Raw genomic sequence first — 13,339 nt, 5'->3', positions numbered from 1 at the left:
TTTTGAACAAGCATACAGGACAGATCTTTTGCATATGGGTTCCTTTTACAGCAAGTTTTTATGATATGGTGTCATCCAACCAGAAATTAACATCTTCTGGAATTCCACTGTATTTGCTCCCACATTTAAAAAAAAAAAAAAAAAAAAAAAAAAAAAAAGCTGGTCCATGTCCATCTCAAAGTAGTTGAATAGTAGTACATCGTGAGTCTCTATTGTGACAATGGGAAGAAATGTATTTCTTGCATCCAAGGCTACAACACAGGTATTGAGTAATTTTGGAAGCACTATTGGACCAGAATGGTCAGATCAATCACAGTGGGAAAAAGAAAAGTTCCATATAATGCATTTAATTGGTCTGAGGATCACCATGCCATCACAATGCCTTCACTGAGCTCTGGCACGTGAAACAGTGGGCATTTTATTTGTATTAAATATGCTTTATCCCTTCAGGTAAGGACAGATTTGTGCTAGTGAAGTTTCACTATATGCAGGGTCACTGTTTTTAAACTAGTGTAACTGTGCTGTAAGTTGGAATTTATATTATTTTTTATGTTTTATTAGAATAGTTCATACTTACTGTGACAATTGGTATGTTTCAGGCTGGATCTTGTTCCAATCAATCGATCAGTTGGTTTGAAGGCTAAACCCACCAAACCAGTAACAGAGGTCTTAAGGCCTGTGGTTGCAAAATATGGATTAAATCTTAATGATCTTGTGGCAAGACTAGTAAGTATCTTTTGATGTAATTCAAGCTGTATTATTTTCTGTCTGGAGAAAAGTGTTTCTGAAATTTTTCCTATCCTTACAAGTAGGCATTAAAATCTGTATTTATAACCACGTGTTGAGATGAAAATGAATAGTAGTCATAAACATTGTGCTTAATAGTAACTACCTGAAAGCTTCAGTATGCATCTATGTTATATATTCTCAATCAGAATAAATCTAACATCTAAAATAACGGAGCCTGAACATAGTTTCTTCCAGAGCCTGACTCTTCCGTTTGTAAGCTGGGGGAAAGTTGAGTGAGATTAGGTAAAGCTGTCATCCCGTTATCCTGGGAACCATGAAAGTTGCCTCAAATCCTTACAGAGAATATTTCTGTGGAAGCAGACTAACTCAACTTGTCCACGACTAAACACTCACCTAGCATTTCCTCTATTCTATTATGATGAAACGTCAAGGAATGGAAAGTTAAATATGTAGCATTTCTAGAATGTATTGGCTGAGCCACACCATGTTTTCCAAATACCTGAAAAATACATTGCTATTAAGATAATTTCATGTAATGGAATTACAAAATTAACAAAATATGCCCAATGTAGAATAGAAAATAATCTCAAATTGCCTCTGAGAAATGTGATTTTCTAAGCACATACAGTAATAGTCCTAGACTATTTGTGTGTGCTTGCAAATTGGATGACTTTTGTCTCCTTGAATCTTCTTCTCTTCAGATACCATTCCCCTCATACAAATGGGCTAAACTTATTGTAATCAAAGTAATTTAACACTAATGGAATAAACATTTTCAGGAAGGCAGAAGAAGGATTTATTGAGGCTATACTGAAACATAAAAATACTTTGCTCGTTTTTTTTTTCTTTTTAAAGTCAGACTGTAAATTTGTTCTGAAAACAGCTTTTTCTCTATTATATACAAACTGTGATCCGACTTTAGAATGGTGAGCAGGAACCACTTGATCTTGGTGTCCCTATATCTAATCTGGATGGTCAGCGGGTTGTTCTAGATGAAAAAGAGCCAACAAAGAGTAGAGGTAAGGTGGTATGAAAGCTTTTATTTATGATGTAAAGTCAGTTTCATAAACCGTGACTGGTTAGTTTCTTCTGTTGATATGTCACATATAGCATATATTATTTTTAAGTAAAAAGGAGTGAATTTTCTAAAGATTGAAGTTTAAATTCGTGCGTTGATATCACGTTCTTTACTGTTGTAAGAAATTTTGCACAAGTAATATTTGAATACACAGTATTACTTGCACTCTTTGTACTACACACACATTTAAGGACATACTGCCTAATGATAATAATGAGAAAAAAATGCAAAATAACTCCTATAAATTTGGCAATTAATTAAAAAGAAGCACTCTGTATGCGTAAAACAGATGCAGTTTGTGTAGCAGCTGTATATACTGTTATGATAACCCCATCTGTAACATAAGAAAGTAGCAGAGCTTACCTCTCCAGTTTAAAACTACAATTTCTAGAGATAATACTAAAAATGATATAATTTGTGATTTCCATGCACAGAAGGTTCAGCTTCACTGGAAGATATTACAGATACACAACATCTAGCTTTAACAATAAGGTTACACGTGGTTAAATTGAATTGATGTAGAGCAGAGATCTTCAAGGAAGAACTAGGAGAACAAATTTGAAGGTATTTATTGAAGAGAAGCAGATTTGTCATTTTTCTAGGAAACAACATCAGTTGTCATTTTGAAAAAAAAGATATCAATCTAAATACTCTCAAAGATAACTAGTTTAGGTATTATGAATACAATTGTAATCCAATGTGCTTCCAGTTATTATAAAAGCCTAAATCATAGAGGATCTTTCCAGTACTAAGCTGATTCTGTGACATTTCCCAGTAAAAAAAGGATTATGATTATCTGCTTGAGACTCAGCCTTAGGTTTGTATATGTGTTGTATGTAGCCAAAGGCAATTTGAAGGAGCTGTTTAGTTAACGTACAAATAGACAAGGAGGATATGGCAATGTCTAGAAAACAATTGATGCATGAAACAGATTGGAGAAAATTCAACTTGACCTTTCAACGGTCTCTTCTGTTGGATTTTCTTTAGTTGTTTAAATTGAGTTTTCTAACTTTGGGAAATACAAACTGAACAGTACATTGAGATTTGATTTGATCTAAATTAACAGAAGAATAGGAGAACTTAAATGAAACTTCAGAATCTTTAAACTTCAAAAATATTGTTAGTGTTACAAAAAATTTAGAGGTGGAGGGAAGTTATGGTAGGTTTTGACTCAAAGGTGTCAGCATTATCAACTGTGATCACTCTATTTTCCAAGTACACCTTTTACAGCAAAAAAATCTGTTTTGTGCATCATAGTCACTTAGACGTTACTTCTTTGGAAACTATAAATTTGTAACTAAAGAAGGAATGTTTATGTTCAGTGTTTACAGATAAACAAAAAGGTGCATCAGTAAAACAGAGTGTAACTGTGACTACTTCAAGAAATCAAGTATCTACTACTGTAAGTCTTCTGCAATGATTTTTGTCCCTTAGTTCATCTTTTGTTTTCTTCTGGAATTGTATACGTAAAGCTGCATTCAGCCATAATTTTGCCAAATTATGTAACTAGATTGATTATAGCTGTAATTCATTCAGTATTTTTCCACTGTCAACAGCATATATGTGTGAGAACTTGTCTTTGTGAGGCTCTGTCAATGTATGTATGTATTTATTTATTTATTTTTGCATCTAATTGGCTTGTCTATATTCAAAATTGATAAGTTATTTTGAAATTCATAGACCCTTTCTGTAGTGTGAATTCCTGAGAGTAAACAATATAATATTCTTTATACATTTTGGGGGAGTATTATGGCAAATGTTTTTGCAATAATCAATATTAAACTAAAACATTTGTTGTGGTGGTGTTGGAGAAACGTTTCAAAATAACTTTATTTATAACTTAGACTATATTATGTACACAATGATATAGTATAAATGTAAGTAGTACCTTAACTTTCCTTCTAATGCAGGGAGAGGGAAGAACTCTAGGAAAGTCTAATTCTATCAAAATGAAAGGCGAAAATGGAAAAAATGCTAGGGAAGTTCGACTGTCAAAAAGAGAAGACTCTATTGCAAAGATTGGGAAAAAAAAAAGTCAGAAAATAAATTTGGATGAAGCAGAGGGTATGTGAACTTTATATAGTTTATGTAATAACAAATAATCTTGGAAAAATTAGAATTGTATATCTGTGTAGGAAAAGGTATCATGTATTTAATAGTGTATTGTGAAAATCAGTCATGATCCTTGTATTTTTGTTTGATTCTCTTTGAATTGTAAAGTTTTTGAAACTGAAAGTAAAATTTGAAGACTACGTAAAAGCCAGATACAATAATTTTGAAGTACCTAGAGATAAACATAGGTGTCTAATGGGATTTTCAAAAGTGAGAAGTGCCTAATTCCAAGTAAAATAAAAAGGAATTAGTTACTCAATTGCAGCTGAATATCCCGTTTGATACCCCTTGCAACTTTACAAGCCATGTAAAATTTCATCTTTCTGTCCACTTTTACATAAAATTTTGTAACTCAGTGAAAGGTGTTCTGCACAATTGTGCAGAGCTAATTTACTCAGGTAACCAACTTACTCAGGTAAGAGTTTTTGAAAATGTTTTACTAAAGCCTATGATGGTCAACGCAGTACAATCTGATGGTGAATGTGGAGATGTGATGGGCAAGAGTAAAAGCTAAGCTGTCAATCAGTAACTGCTCTGAAAAGGTGGTTACGAGTAATAGCGAGGAAAGGGGTTATTGGTCATCTTGTATATTCTGAGTCCTATTTTTACTTCCAGTTAAATATTTAGAGTTTTGATGATAGTATCAAAAATGAACAAATAAGAGAATTTACTTTCTTGTAGAAAGTTGTCTTTGGGAGACAGAAGAATAAAAATGATGTAGAAGTTAGAAATCTTGATATACCACCACCCTATCCTAGGGCATTAATTTCCCCAGACCAAAAAAAAAAAAAAAAAAAAGAGAATATACCCACAGATTAAAATTTATTGCTGATATTAACTAATATGCATATCCAAAGCCTGGTTATGCACAGTTATAGAGCACATGAATGTTCGTCTATGAATAATTGTCCACTGACTGGAATGAAAAAAAATGCTGTGACTAAAACTTTTATTGCAAAATAGATGTTTGTTGATGTGTTATTACAAAATGTTAGTGCGTTTTAAATTATATTCTGTTGCTTACTATTTTGTTAAATTGTTTTCCATATTTTAATATTTTCATTTTTCTTCCTAGGGCTGAGTAAAACATTAACATAATTTGAAAACTTCAGAATTCGAGGCTTTCACATTTTATTTTGAATTTTGTGAAATTTGTCTAAGTTTGGAAAATACTTACTGAGTGTTGTAGACTGTTTTTTTAATGAAAAAAAAAAACAACAAAAAAACAACCCTGTTCTATGAAGTTTGAAATTTCAGAAAAGAACGTTTTTGTATGACACATTTCAGAAATGTTGCATGTTTTATTATGCATACCGCCATTTTGCAAAACTTTGGCAATAAGAAGCATTTTGAAGCTTCCATCTTGGCTACATTCAGATTATATGGCATTTGACAAAGCATGTTTAAGAAGTCATTTTTACAAATACATTGCAAAGCCTGCCAAATATGATTAGAAGATTATAAATGAGGTCATACAAATGCAAGTGTATGACTTTATATTATGCTAGGTTAACACTGATAATAACATTCTGTGCTTTTTTGTAATGGCTTTCGCTTCAAACAGTATTTATAAGCTGGGTTGAAACTATTGATTTTAAGTCATCTGGTGGAGATGGCGTTTCTAAGCATCTTTAATATTCTATAGTCTCAGTGCTTTTTTCTTGTAAAATTAGGACATGAAGAGACCCTATATTAAGAGTTACATATTTTTATATTTTTATGATTGCTACCAAAGAGTTTGTCTATTGTTGCAATGCTTCTTTTTTGAGGAGTGGTATAATTCTTGGCTTATGACTGATAAGTTTCTTGTTGCCAAGTTTTGAGGCTTTCTAGAACAATGGTGATTTACTCTGGGTATTATTTATATATAGAAGCATATTAAACCATTGGACATCATTGAGGACGTGATCAGAAAATCACTTCTAATTGTGTTAAAAACTCCATTAAAAAAACCTTCCCCATCACTCTTACTCATGGCTCTTTTGATGGCTATCGACTATCTATATGCTACTGATTCATTGCAGTTCAGAGTAAAATGGGGTTACTTAAATCATCATCTGATCATGCCCTGTGATGATAATATACTGGATTAAAACTACACCGTGAATTGAATTTAAACTGTGATAAAATATTACTAAACTGAGAAGAAATCAATATTAACAAGGAAGTTTGCAACATTTTGAATCTATGAATTTTCAAATGGTATGGCTATTTTTGAGTTAAGATGGGTAAAAACCATCTAGAATATAAACTGTGCACCCATTGTTAGTAAGACCAGAGCCTTGCTTTGTATAAAGAATTAAAAAATCTTGTATATGTACAGATTTATTAAATGCATAAAATAGGAAATAAAAATAGAAGATGTGTTCAAGGCTCAGTGAATTGCAGCTGTTCCAAACTGCAAAACTCTTACAATAGCAATCCTGATGGTCTTAATTATAGTGATGCTAGTGAACATTGCTGCAATTGAAAAAGTTCCTAATTACCATGGGATCTTATTTCAAGGCAGCATTGAAAGAATTGAAGATCTTCATGGAAAATAAATATGCTGAAAATTTACGTTTTAATGGCATTGCACTTTCTGACAAAAACTTGTCAATTTTGGGTTTTTCCCCAATAGAATTTTTTGAACTCATATCCAAAGCTCAAAGTAACAGAGCAGATGACCAACGTGGACTGCTAAGGAAAGAAGACCTTATTCTTCCTGATTTTCTTCGTTTACCACCCACTGGACCAGAACCGTCCTCATCTACGCCAGCAGGTCCTAAAGGCCTCAACAAGCGAGTTTCAAAAAATGATGGCAAGGATGGATGTACATCACCAAGTGGAAAACAGGAGTCCATACAAAACTATAATGAAAATTCAGTAAAGAAAATGGGTTACTCAGAAAATAAACATAAATCTGCTTTGACAGCACTCCACAGTCAGAAGACTTTCAGTGTTCCTTTTAATACTACGTTGTCTCCAATTCCACATGCACACGAAAACAGTGCAACAATATGGAAAAGGCAGTCAAGAGAGTTACAAGCTGAAGGCATACAGATGGTAGATGATGAGAATGTGGCAGACTTGACTCTTGTGGCTGAAGGAGATATTAGTAGCCCTAACAGCACTTTGCTACCACCGCCACCACCAACACCACCGTCAGACATCAGTAAACTCACAGAAGCCAACTATCCACCCCCAACTCCTTTTGCAGGTAATCAGGAAAAATCTGGATATCAAAGATCCAATTCAGGTATTTCTAGATTTTAATAGTCTTTCCTTTTATGTAAAACTACTTTTCCTTGGCACTGCTAATCAGTATTTGGCACCCATTAAAGCAAGCAAGAAAATTTTCTCTGCACCTTAAGGTTTTTTTTAATTATTATTATTTTTTACAAAATAAAGATTTTCATTGCCTTAGTCTGTGCTAACTGTAATATTTCTGGTTGCCTTTAAAAACATGCATTTATTTGGATTTTGCATGTGGTCAAAACTGGACACATGCAGACAAACCTTTAAAATACATCCATATGCTATAATTATATCATTCTTTAGTCTGGGAGTAGAAAACAGAATATTGGCATTTTGAGTTGCATAACACCACTGCATTCCAGATTTTCTGATCCATTTGTCATAATGAGATGCATGATTAGGGTATAGAAGTTTAAATGCTTTAGCAGGAACCCTAATTATGTGTTGAAAATTGCAGGACTGTTTATAATTAAAATTCAAAGTGGATAAACCTTAATTAAAAAAAAACAAAACTCTAATAGATATTTGTGACTAAAAATAAAAATTTAAAAGCTTTTTAACCCATAGTTTGCTACCCAGAGAAATAGACTGCATCTATCACACTTGACCCCACAACAGCCACATGTGAATTAGCTCTTTCTATTAGATCATTTTAAAGAAAATATGTAACTTTTTTTAGGATGCGAGTTTCATGGTCTAGCAATATCACAGAGCAATATTAGCCCAAGGCTAAAGTAGGACGTTTCTTTATAAACACGGACTCTAATAATAATTGCTATTACCAGAAACTAGAGTTGGAAGATGATGGGTATTGTGACATTGACATTTTACAGTCATTGTACTGTGCATTTTAATGTAAAATATAAGAAGAGGTATCTATGTGCTACATTTATTTTTGATGTTTCACAAACATATGGTGCCATAATTTGTATGATCACATTTCTTTGTGATGTGGGAATATACATTTTAATTATTTATCTTTTTACACAGAGTATTTGATACTGTTCTTTATCTGTATGGTTGACGATTTGTAAATACTTCTTTGATTGTTGGATGCTTATAAATGGCAATGCAAATTATTTCATTCTCTTGGTATTTGAGAAAGAAATCCCTTTGTTTAGTAGTATTTGAGAAATGTTCTATAAGCGCTACTACTTAATTTCTGAAACTGAGTATTGAACAGACTTGTAACCAGTGCCTACAAATACAAAACCACAAAATGTACTTCAGACGTATTGATGTGTATATGCATAGATATGTGTTGGTGTCTTTCTGATAATGTGACAAGTGTACAACGTAGGTATCAATTTGCATAGCTTTCAGTGAGAACTGTTAAAAAAAAACAAAAACCATTTGCACTTAAAAAAAGAAAACTTCATGAATTTACAGTATTTTAATGCATGCCATACATTTCTGTGTAACCACTGAACTGTAGCTTTCCCTTTTCCCACTTTCTACTTTTTACTTTGTAGAAATCTTTGTGTAGTTTTCACATGTATTTTGTATCTTTGTTCTCTCAGGAGTAATAAATTCTAGACCTAGTTATGCAAACTGGTTTTAAGCTTTGATTTTCTTTGTTATTGAAAAGCAGTTCCCTTAGTCCTGGGATTAAGAATTACGATTGAAATTGTCTTCTAATAAAAAACAGTTTAATTGATATGAACTAGCAATTACCATGAGACAAAGTTGGCAACCGTAATATTTGTTAATAATCTAAATATCAAAGGTAAATGCTGTCTTGAGATGCCAATAGGTCACATGTTAAATCCATAGCATTTACATGTGCACCAGAAGGCAGTTAAGACAGGAGATTTCTTTTAAATGAGTCAAAACAGGAACTCCTGAAAGGAGAGTCTCTTCTGTCTGTGGGCTATTGGGCTAAACTTTATATTCATCACTTTTCTTCTTATTTTAAACTCAAGCAATTCATCCCTTGTCTTTGATAAATGAGCTGGTGATCTCAGTTCATTTGATGTGGAGTAACCAATATAACAACATCTTGATTTGGTAGGCTCTGTTTAAGAAATGAAGGGCTGGATGGGTGCTGGAGACTGATCTACTCTTTTTATTCTTAGAGATGGGTCCTATATAACAGTACTGTGAAGCCAAATTAAAAAAAAACAGCAAGAAGCTTGCAGTGCTGTTACCTAGGCCTCCTTTGTGTTCTGGGCACTGAAAATGACGTTTTTTCTAAAAGTCACTGTGTTCCCACATAGCTGTGGGCCTCCATGAAATAAAATGAAGCTCTTCATGTCCTGTTGCAGTTCCCCTTTTAAAATCATTCAGCCTTTTACACACTAAATAACTGATATCCTCTATGTTGAATTATTTTAGAATTTCATTTACAGATTTGAATTTTCATGTTTTCCAACTGGTCTACTCTACTTTCTCTGGTGATTGTTTTATTTTTCTGTCATAGTCACCGATGAGAGAGCTTTAAGTACTCAAATGAAATAATTTTGCAAAATGAAATTCTTCGTTTCTCTTAATTTTGTAACAAATTCTTTTTTAGAAGTAAAAAAAATTATGTAAAATGCCTTTCTTCCTTGTTACAAACTTGATGTATACACTACCTCTCTTTTATACTGTTCTCGCAGTACACTACCATTTTACGGGAACTGTAATCTACAAAAAAAACAACCCTGACTTTATTGAAAGTTTTCTATTTTCATGATTTCATGGAGATTGCATGGAAAGACTATTAAATGACATTTAGCAATCACAATAAAAAATGCTGGAGACTATCTCCAGTCAATGATCAATTTTTAAACGGACTAAATCATTAATAATGGTTGCTTTTTTAAGTGCTTTAATGGTTCTCCGTTCATAATCTCCTATCAGTAGAAAGTGTGTTTTTAATTGCTTTATTAAATTGAAATCTTGGGAGAAAATGTAAAACAATGACCACGTAATTTGAAGTGGTCTATAAAGTTGGTTTCAAATTGATTGTAACAGCAAAGGGTGTGCATGCTTACACTATACTTTGAGCTTTTATCTCTTGGGTTTATATATGCTGGGAGGGCATCAGGGTGATGAAGATTGGCCATACAAAGCAGCCCCTTATGTGTAATCTTGTAGGGGGGCAATTTGCTGACCTCAGGCTGATGGAGCAAAGCCAGGTCAATTTCTAAATATTTCCCTGTAAGGGGGAACTCTTGAGGTGTTTTCATTTGAAGATCTAGAAGGCAAAATAAATGGTGAAAACCAGCAAAACGAGGTTTGCAGTGCTTAGAACTTCTGAGAATAATTTTGCAAGCACATCTTAACATTAAGTAAGTGAAACAAATATTACTGAAGTAATATTTAGCTATAGGGTACACATTATCAAATCAGTTTGCAACACAAGAATCATTACTGCTTCTAGTTGAGTTACTCAGCAAGAGAAAATTTCTTGACTTTCAAACGAGCTTACTAGTTCTGGCAAATTTCCCACTATAAAATTTGGGGCTTTCTGGATTGGAAAGTTAATTCTGAAATACTTACTTCATGCTTCTACATATAATGCTGGTGGTATCCAGCTGTGGAAGAAATAATTATTGTATGGTGTAATTGGCTTGAAGCAGTGCATTCGTTTTTGAAAGTGCTAAATTACTGATTTTATCTCTTTGGATTTATTAATTTTTAAATTGCATGGGATAATCTAGGTACTTTGTTGCCCTCCATATCCATAAGTTTTTCCCTGGTGGTTAGGCACGTTCACTATCCGTGTGGAAAATAGGTGTTGTGGGAAGGGGCAGTTTTTTAACCCTTCGGTCCCCTCAGGGGCCAGAGCCTTGCGCTGGGTTGTATATTCAGTGGTATTCCATGGGGCCAGCAATTTGTTTGCTCTGGTTGTGGACTCTCCTACTCTCTGGTTGTGGAATGCTCCTAGGTGGGCATTTTTTCTCAGCAGCAATTGGGCTTTTTCAGGAAGTATCATTTTATCTTTAAATAGGATAACTTGCAATAATCAAGACACATGGATTATAGATTTCATTCCATCGGTGTTCTTCTCTCTGTTATTAAAAAAAAAACAAACTTTTTTTTTAAACGTAGGGTGAGAAATATACTTAGGATGAAATTTTAGTCCATGGAATTATTGTCTACCAAATGAGAAAGTATTTTTTTGAGTAGATATATAGACTGGGTGGAGCAATTCAATTGAATATAGAGTTTATTCAGAAATCCCTTTTGTACGTACATAATGTCATTCGTTAAGAGAGAGAACCAGCTAGGGAAAACAAAAACATGGTGAACTCTGGAATAATACTTGGATATGTAAGATAATAATATGGGTATGTAAGAAAAGCATGAATTTAGACTATATAAACAGTTACTTAATTTGTTCTGAAGATGCTGCTTGTTTCTGAAATAGCAGCATTATCCTCAAAATAAACTTGCTTCCTTTCTTATTGGAAAGAACTCTGAGAAGCAGGATAGTTAGTGCTAGTGCTAGGATTCTTCTGTTTGAACGCTTGCACAGAAATAAAATGCTGTGTGGGCTTTCAGAGCCTGGGGCTGGCTATTGTTCCCAATGACAAAAAATAAAATAAAATCCCAACTGCACTTTATTATTCACAGAAAGGGTACAGGACACTGTAGCCAAGGAACAGCGATCAGATGATAGCAGCTGTATTTCTGTGACTTTGACTTTTTGTCTACTAAACTTTTCAGCTTCAAGGGTAATGAATTCCAAGTGCAGTCAACTTTGGGATAGTTAGAGAGATTAAAAACTCGCACATATATCTTCAAGAAGGATGCAAAATAAGCTTATTTTTGTAATAAATTCTTTAATACTTTATTTAACTTACATTTTGCATAACCCCTTAATTCATGGTAGCATATTTTAGAGACAATCCAGTGATGTTTCCTATGTAAATAAGCACATAAATGAAAACATAAATAAATAAAAGAAATGGAAGGGATTCTAGTTAAAAGATGTAAAATTAGTGTAAATCATGATTACTAGCAAAGGCTGTTGTCCGGCAGTTAATTATATCCTTATTGGTTATGTGTAATTTTATAGAAGATAATTGTATTTTGGAACAATATAAAGAAGTACTCAGGGATCCAGGAATGTTAAGGCCAGAATCTGTTAATCCCCTTTTAATCAGAGCATGATTAAAAGGGAGAATTACATGTACTACATTACAGATCAATAATAAACAAAGGAGAAGGAGAGCTATGTTAAGGGTAGACAACCAGGAAGCAAGGAAGGCCTTGAGGGATAATTATTTGAAAGGCAAGCTTATTTCAGTCAAACAGCAAGACACGTTGTAGAGGGAATTAACAAATTATTTCACTGGTTGGATAAAGCATTAGAGAAGTTGCAACTTCTCTTTGGAATGAATGCACCCAGGCTAAAATCAGATCTATTCAAAAGCACGACTTACATTTGGAGAGCGAAATGAGTTTGGTAATTATTCGTTAAATCTAAGCGGTAGCCCTGCTAAACCACGTTTTAGAATTTAATTGAAGAATAACATAATGGCAGATTAAATTAAAACTGACTCAAGTAGTTCAATCCACTATTTCCTATGGATAGCATTACCCTCAGCAATAATTAAACCTACTGTTAAAAAGTTCTGATGGAAAAACAAAGCGCTGGAAGATCAAACTGAGGGACAAATATCTGTAGACTAGGGCAGAGATATTTTGTCATGTCTCGCTTGGAAAGCATGCTGTGACAATTATGTCAGCTTCAAGAGAGGAGGAACAGCAAGGTTAAGCACTTTGCCCAGTTATTGAGGGCATGTAGGTCAGTCTGGATTGAAATTCAGAGCTTTTCTTTTTATTTCTCGCACTGCCCCTGGCTTTTAAGCGATGCTGTCTGCAGTTCCCTACTGCTGCTGCCATAGTGATGTAAGAGGCCACTGCCCCCAGCAGCACTGGGTGCTTTGTGTCCTTTCTTAATTAGGCACAACCCTCGTGAACACGTAATTACTGCACGTGAGCAGCAGCAGTCCTACCAGCTCCCTCCTCTTTGTCATATTCAGATTCTGGCTTTCCAAATAACGTCTCGTGCTTTGGTCTTGAGAGTTCTTTTGAGATGAGAGCAAGAGAAGAATTTCTGTCCGTCCCAGGTTTCTAAACTTGATGCTGCAGAAGTGTTCCAGAACTGCCCAGGACACAAGTAAATATGCTGGTAGTGCAGATGATTGCCCCTTTGTAGGGTAATCCATT

The 13,339-nt window shown here is 33.9% G+C and overlaps 1 protein-coding gene across 1 annotated transcript in view; it reads left to right on the top strand.

Moving 5' to 3' along the window:
- Positions 1–8,648, top strand: part of RGS12 (regulator of G protein signaling 12) — a 74,957-nt gene extending 66,309 nt beyond the window's left edge. Inside the window, exons 13-17 of the mRNA XM_035547465.2 lie at positions 600–726; positions 1,673–1,769; positions 3,151–3,230; positions 3,739–3,892; positions 6,561–8,648. Coding sequence (XP_035403358.1) covers positions 600–726; positions 1,673–1,769; positions 3,151–3,230; positions 3,739–3,892; positions 6,561–7,195 — 1,093 coding nt within the window. The 3' untranslated portion in view covers positions 7,196–8,648. The remainder of the gene's footprint in view (positions 1–599; positions 727–1,672; positions 1,770–3,150; positions 3,231–3,738; positions 3,893–6,560) is intronic.
- The last annotated feature ends 4,691 nt before the right edge of the window (positions 8,649–13,339 follow it).

Source organism: Cygnus atratus, chromosome 4 (genome assembly GCF_013377495.2).
Source record: "Cygnus atratus isolate AKBS03 ecotype Queensland, Australia chromosome 4, CAtr_DNAZoo_HiC_assembly, whole genome shotgun sequence".
Lineage (NCBI taxonomy): Eukaryota > Metazoa > Chordata > Aves > Anseriformes > Anatidae > Cygnus > Cygnus atratus.
This window is presented reverse-complemented; position numbering and strand designations above follow the sequence as displayed.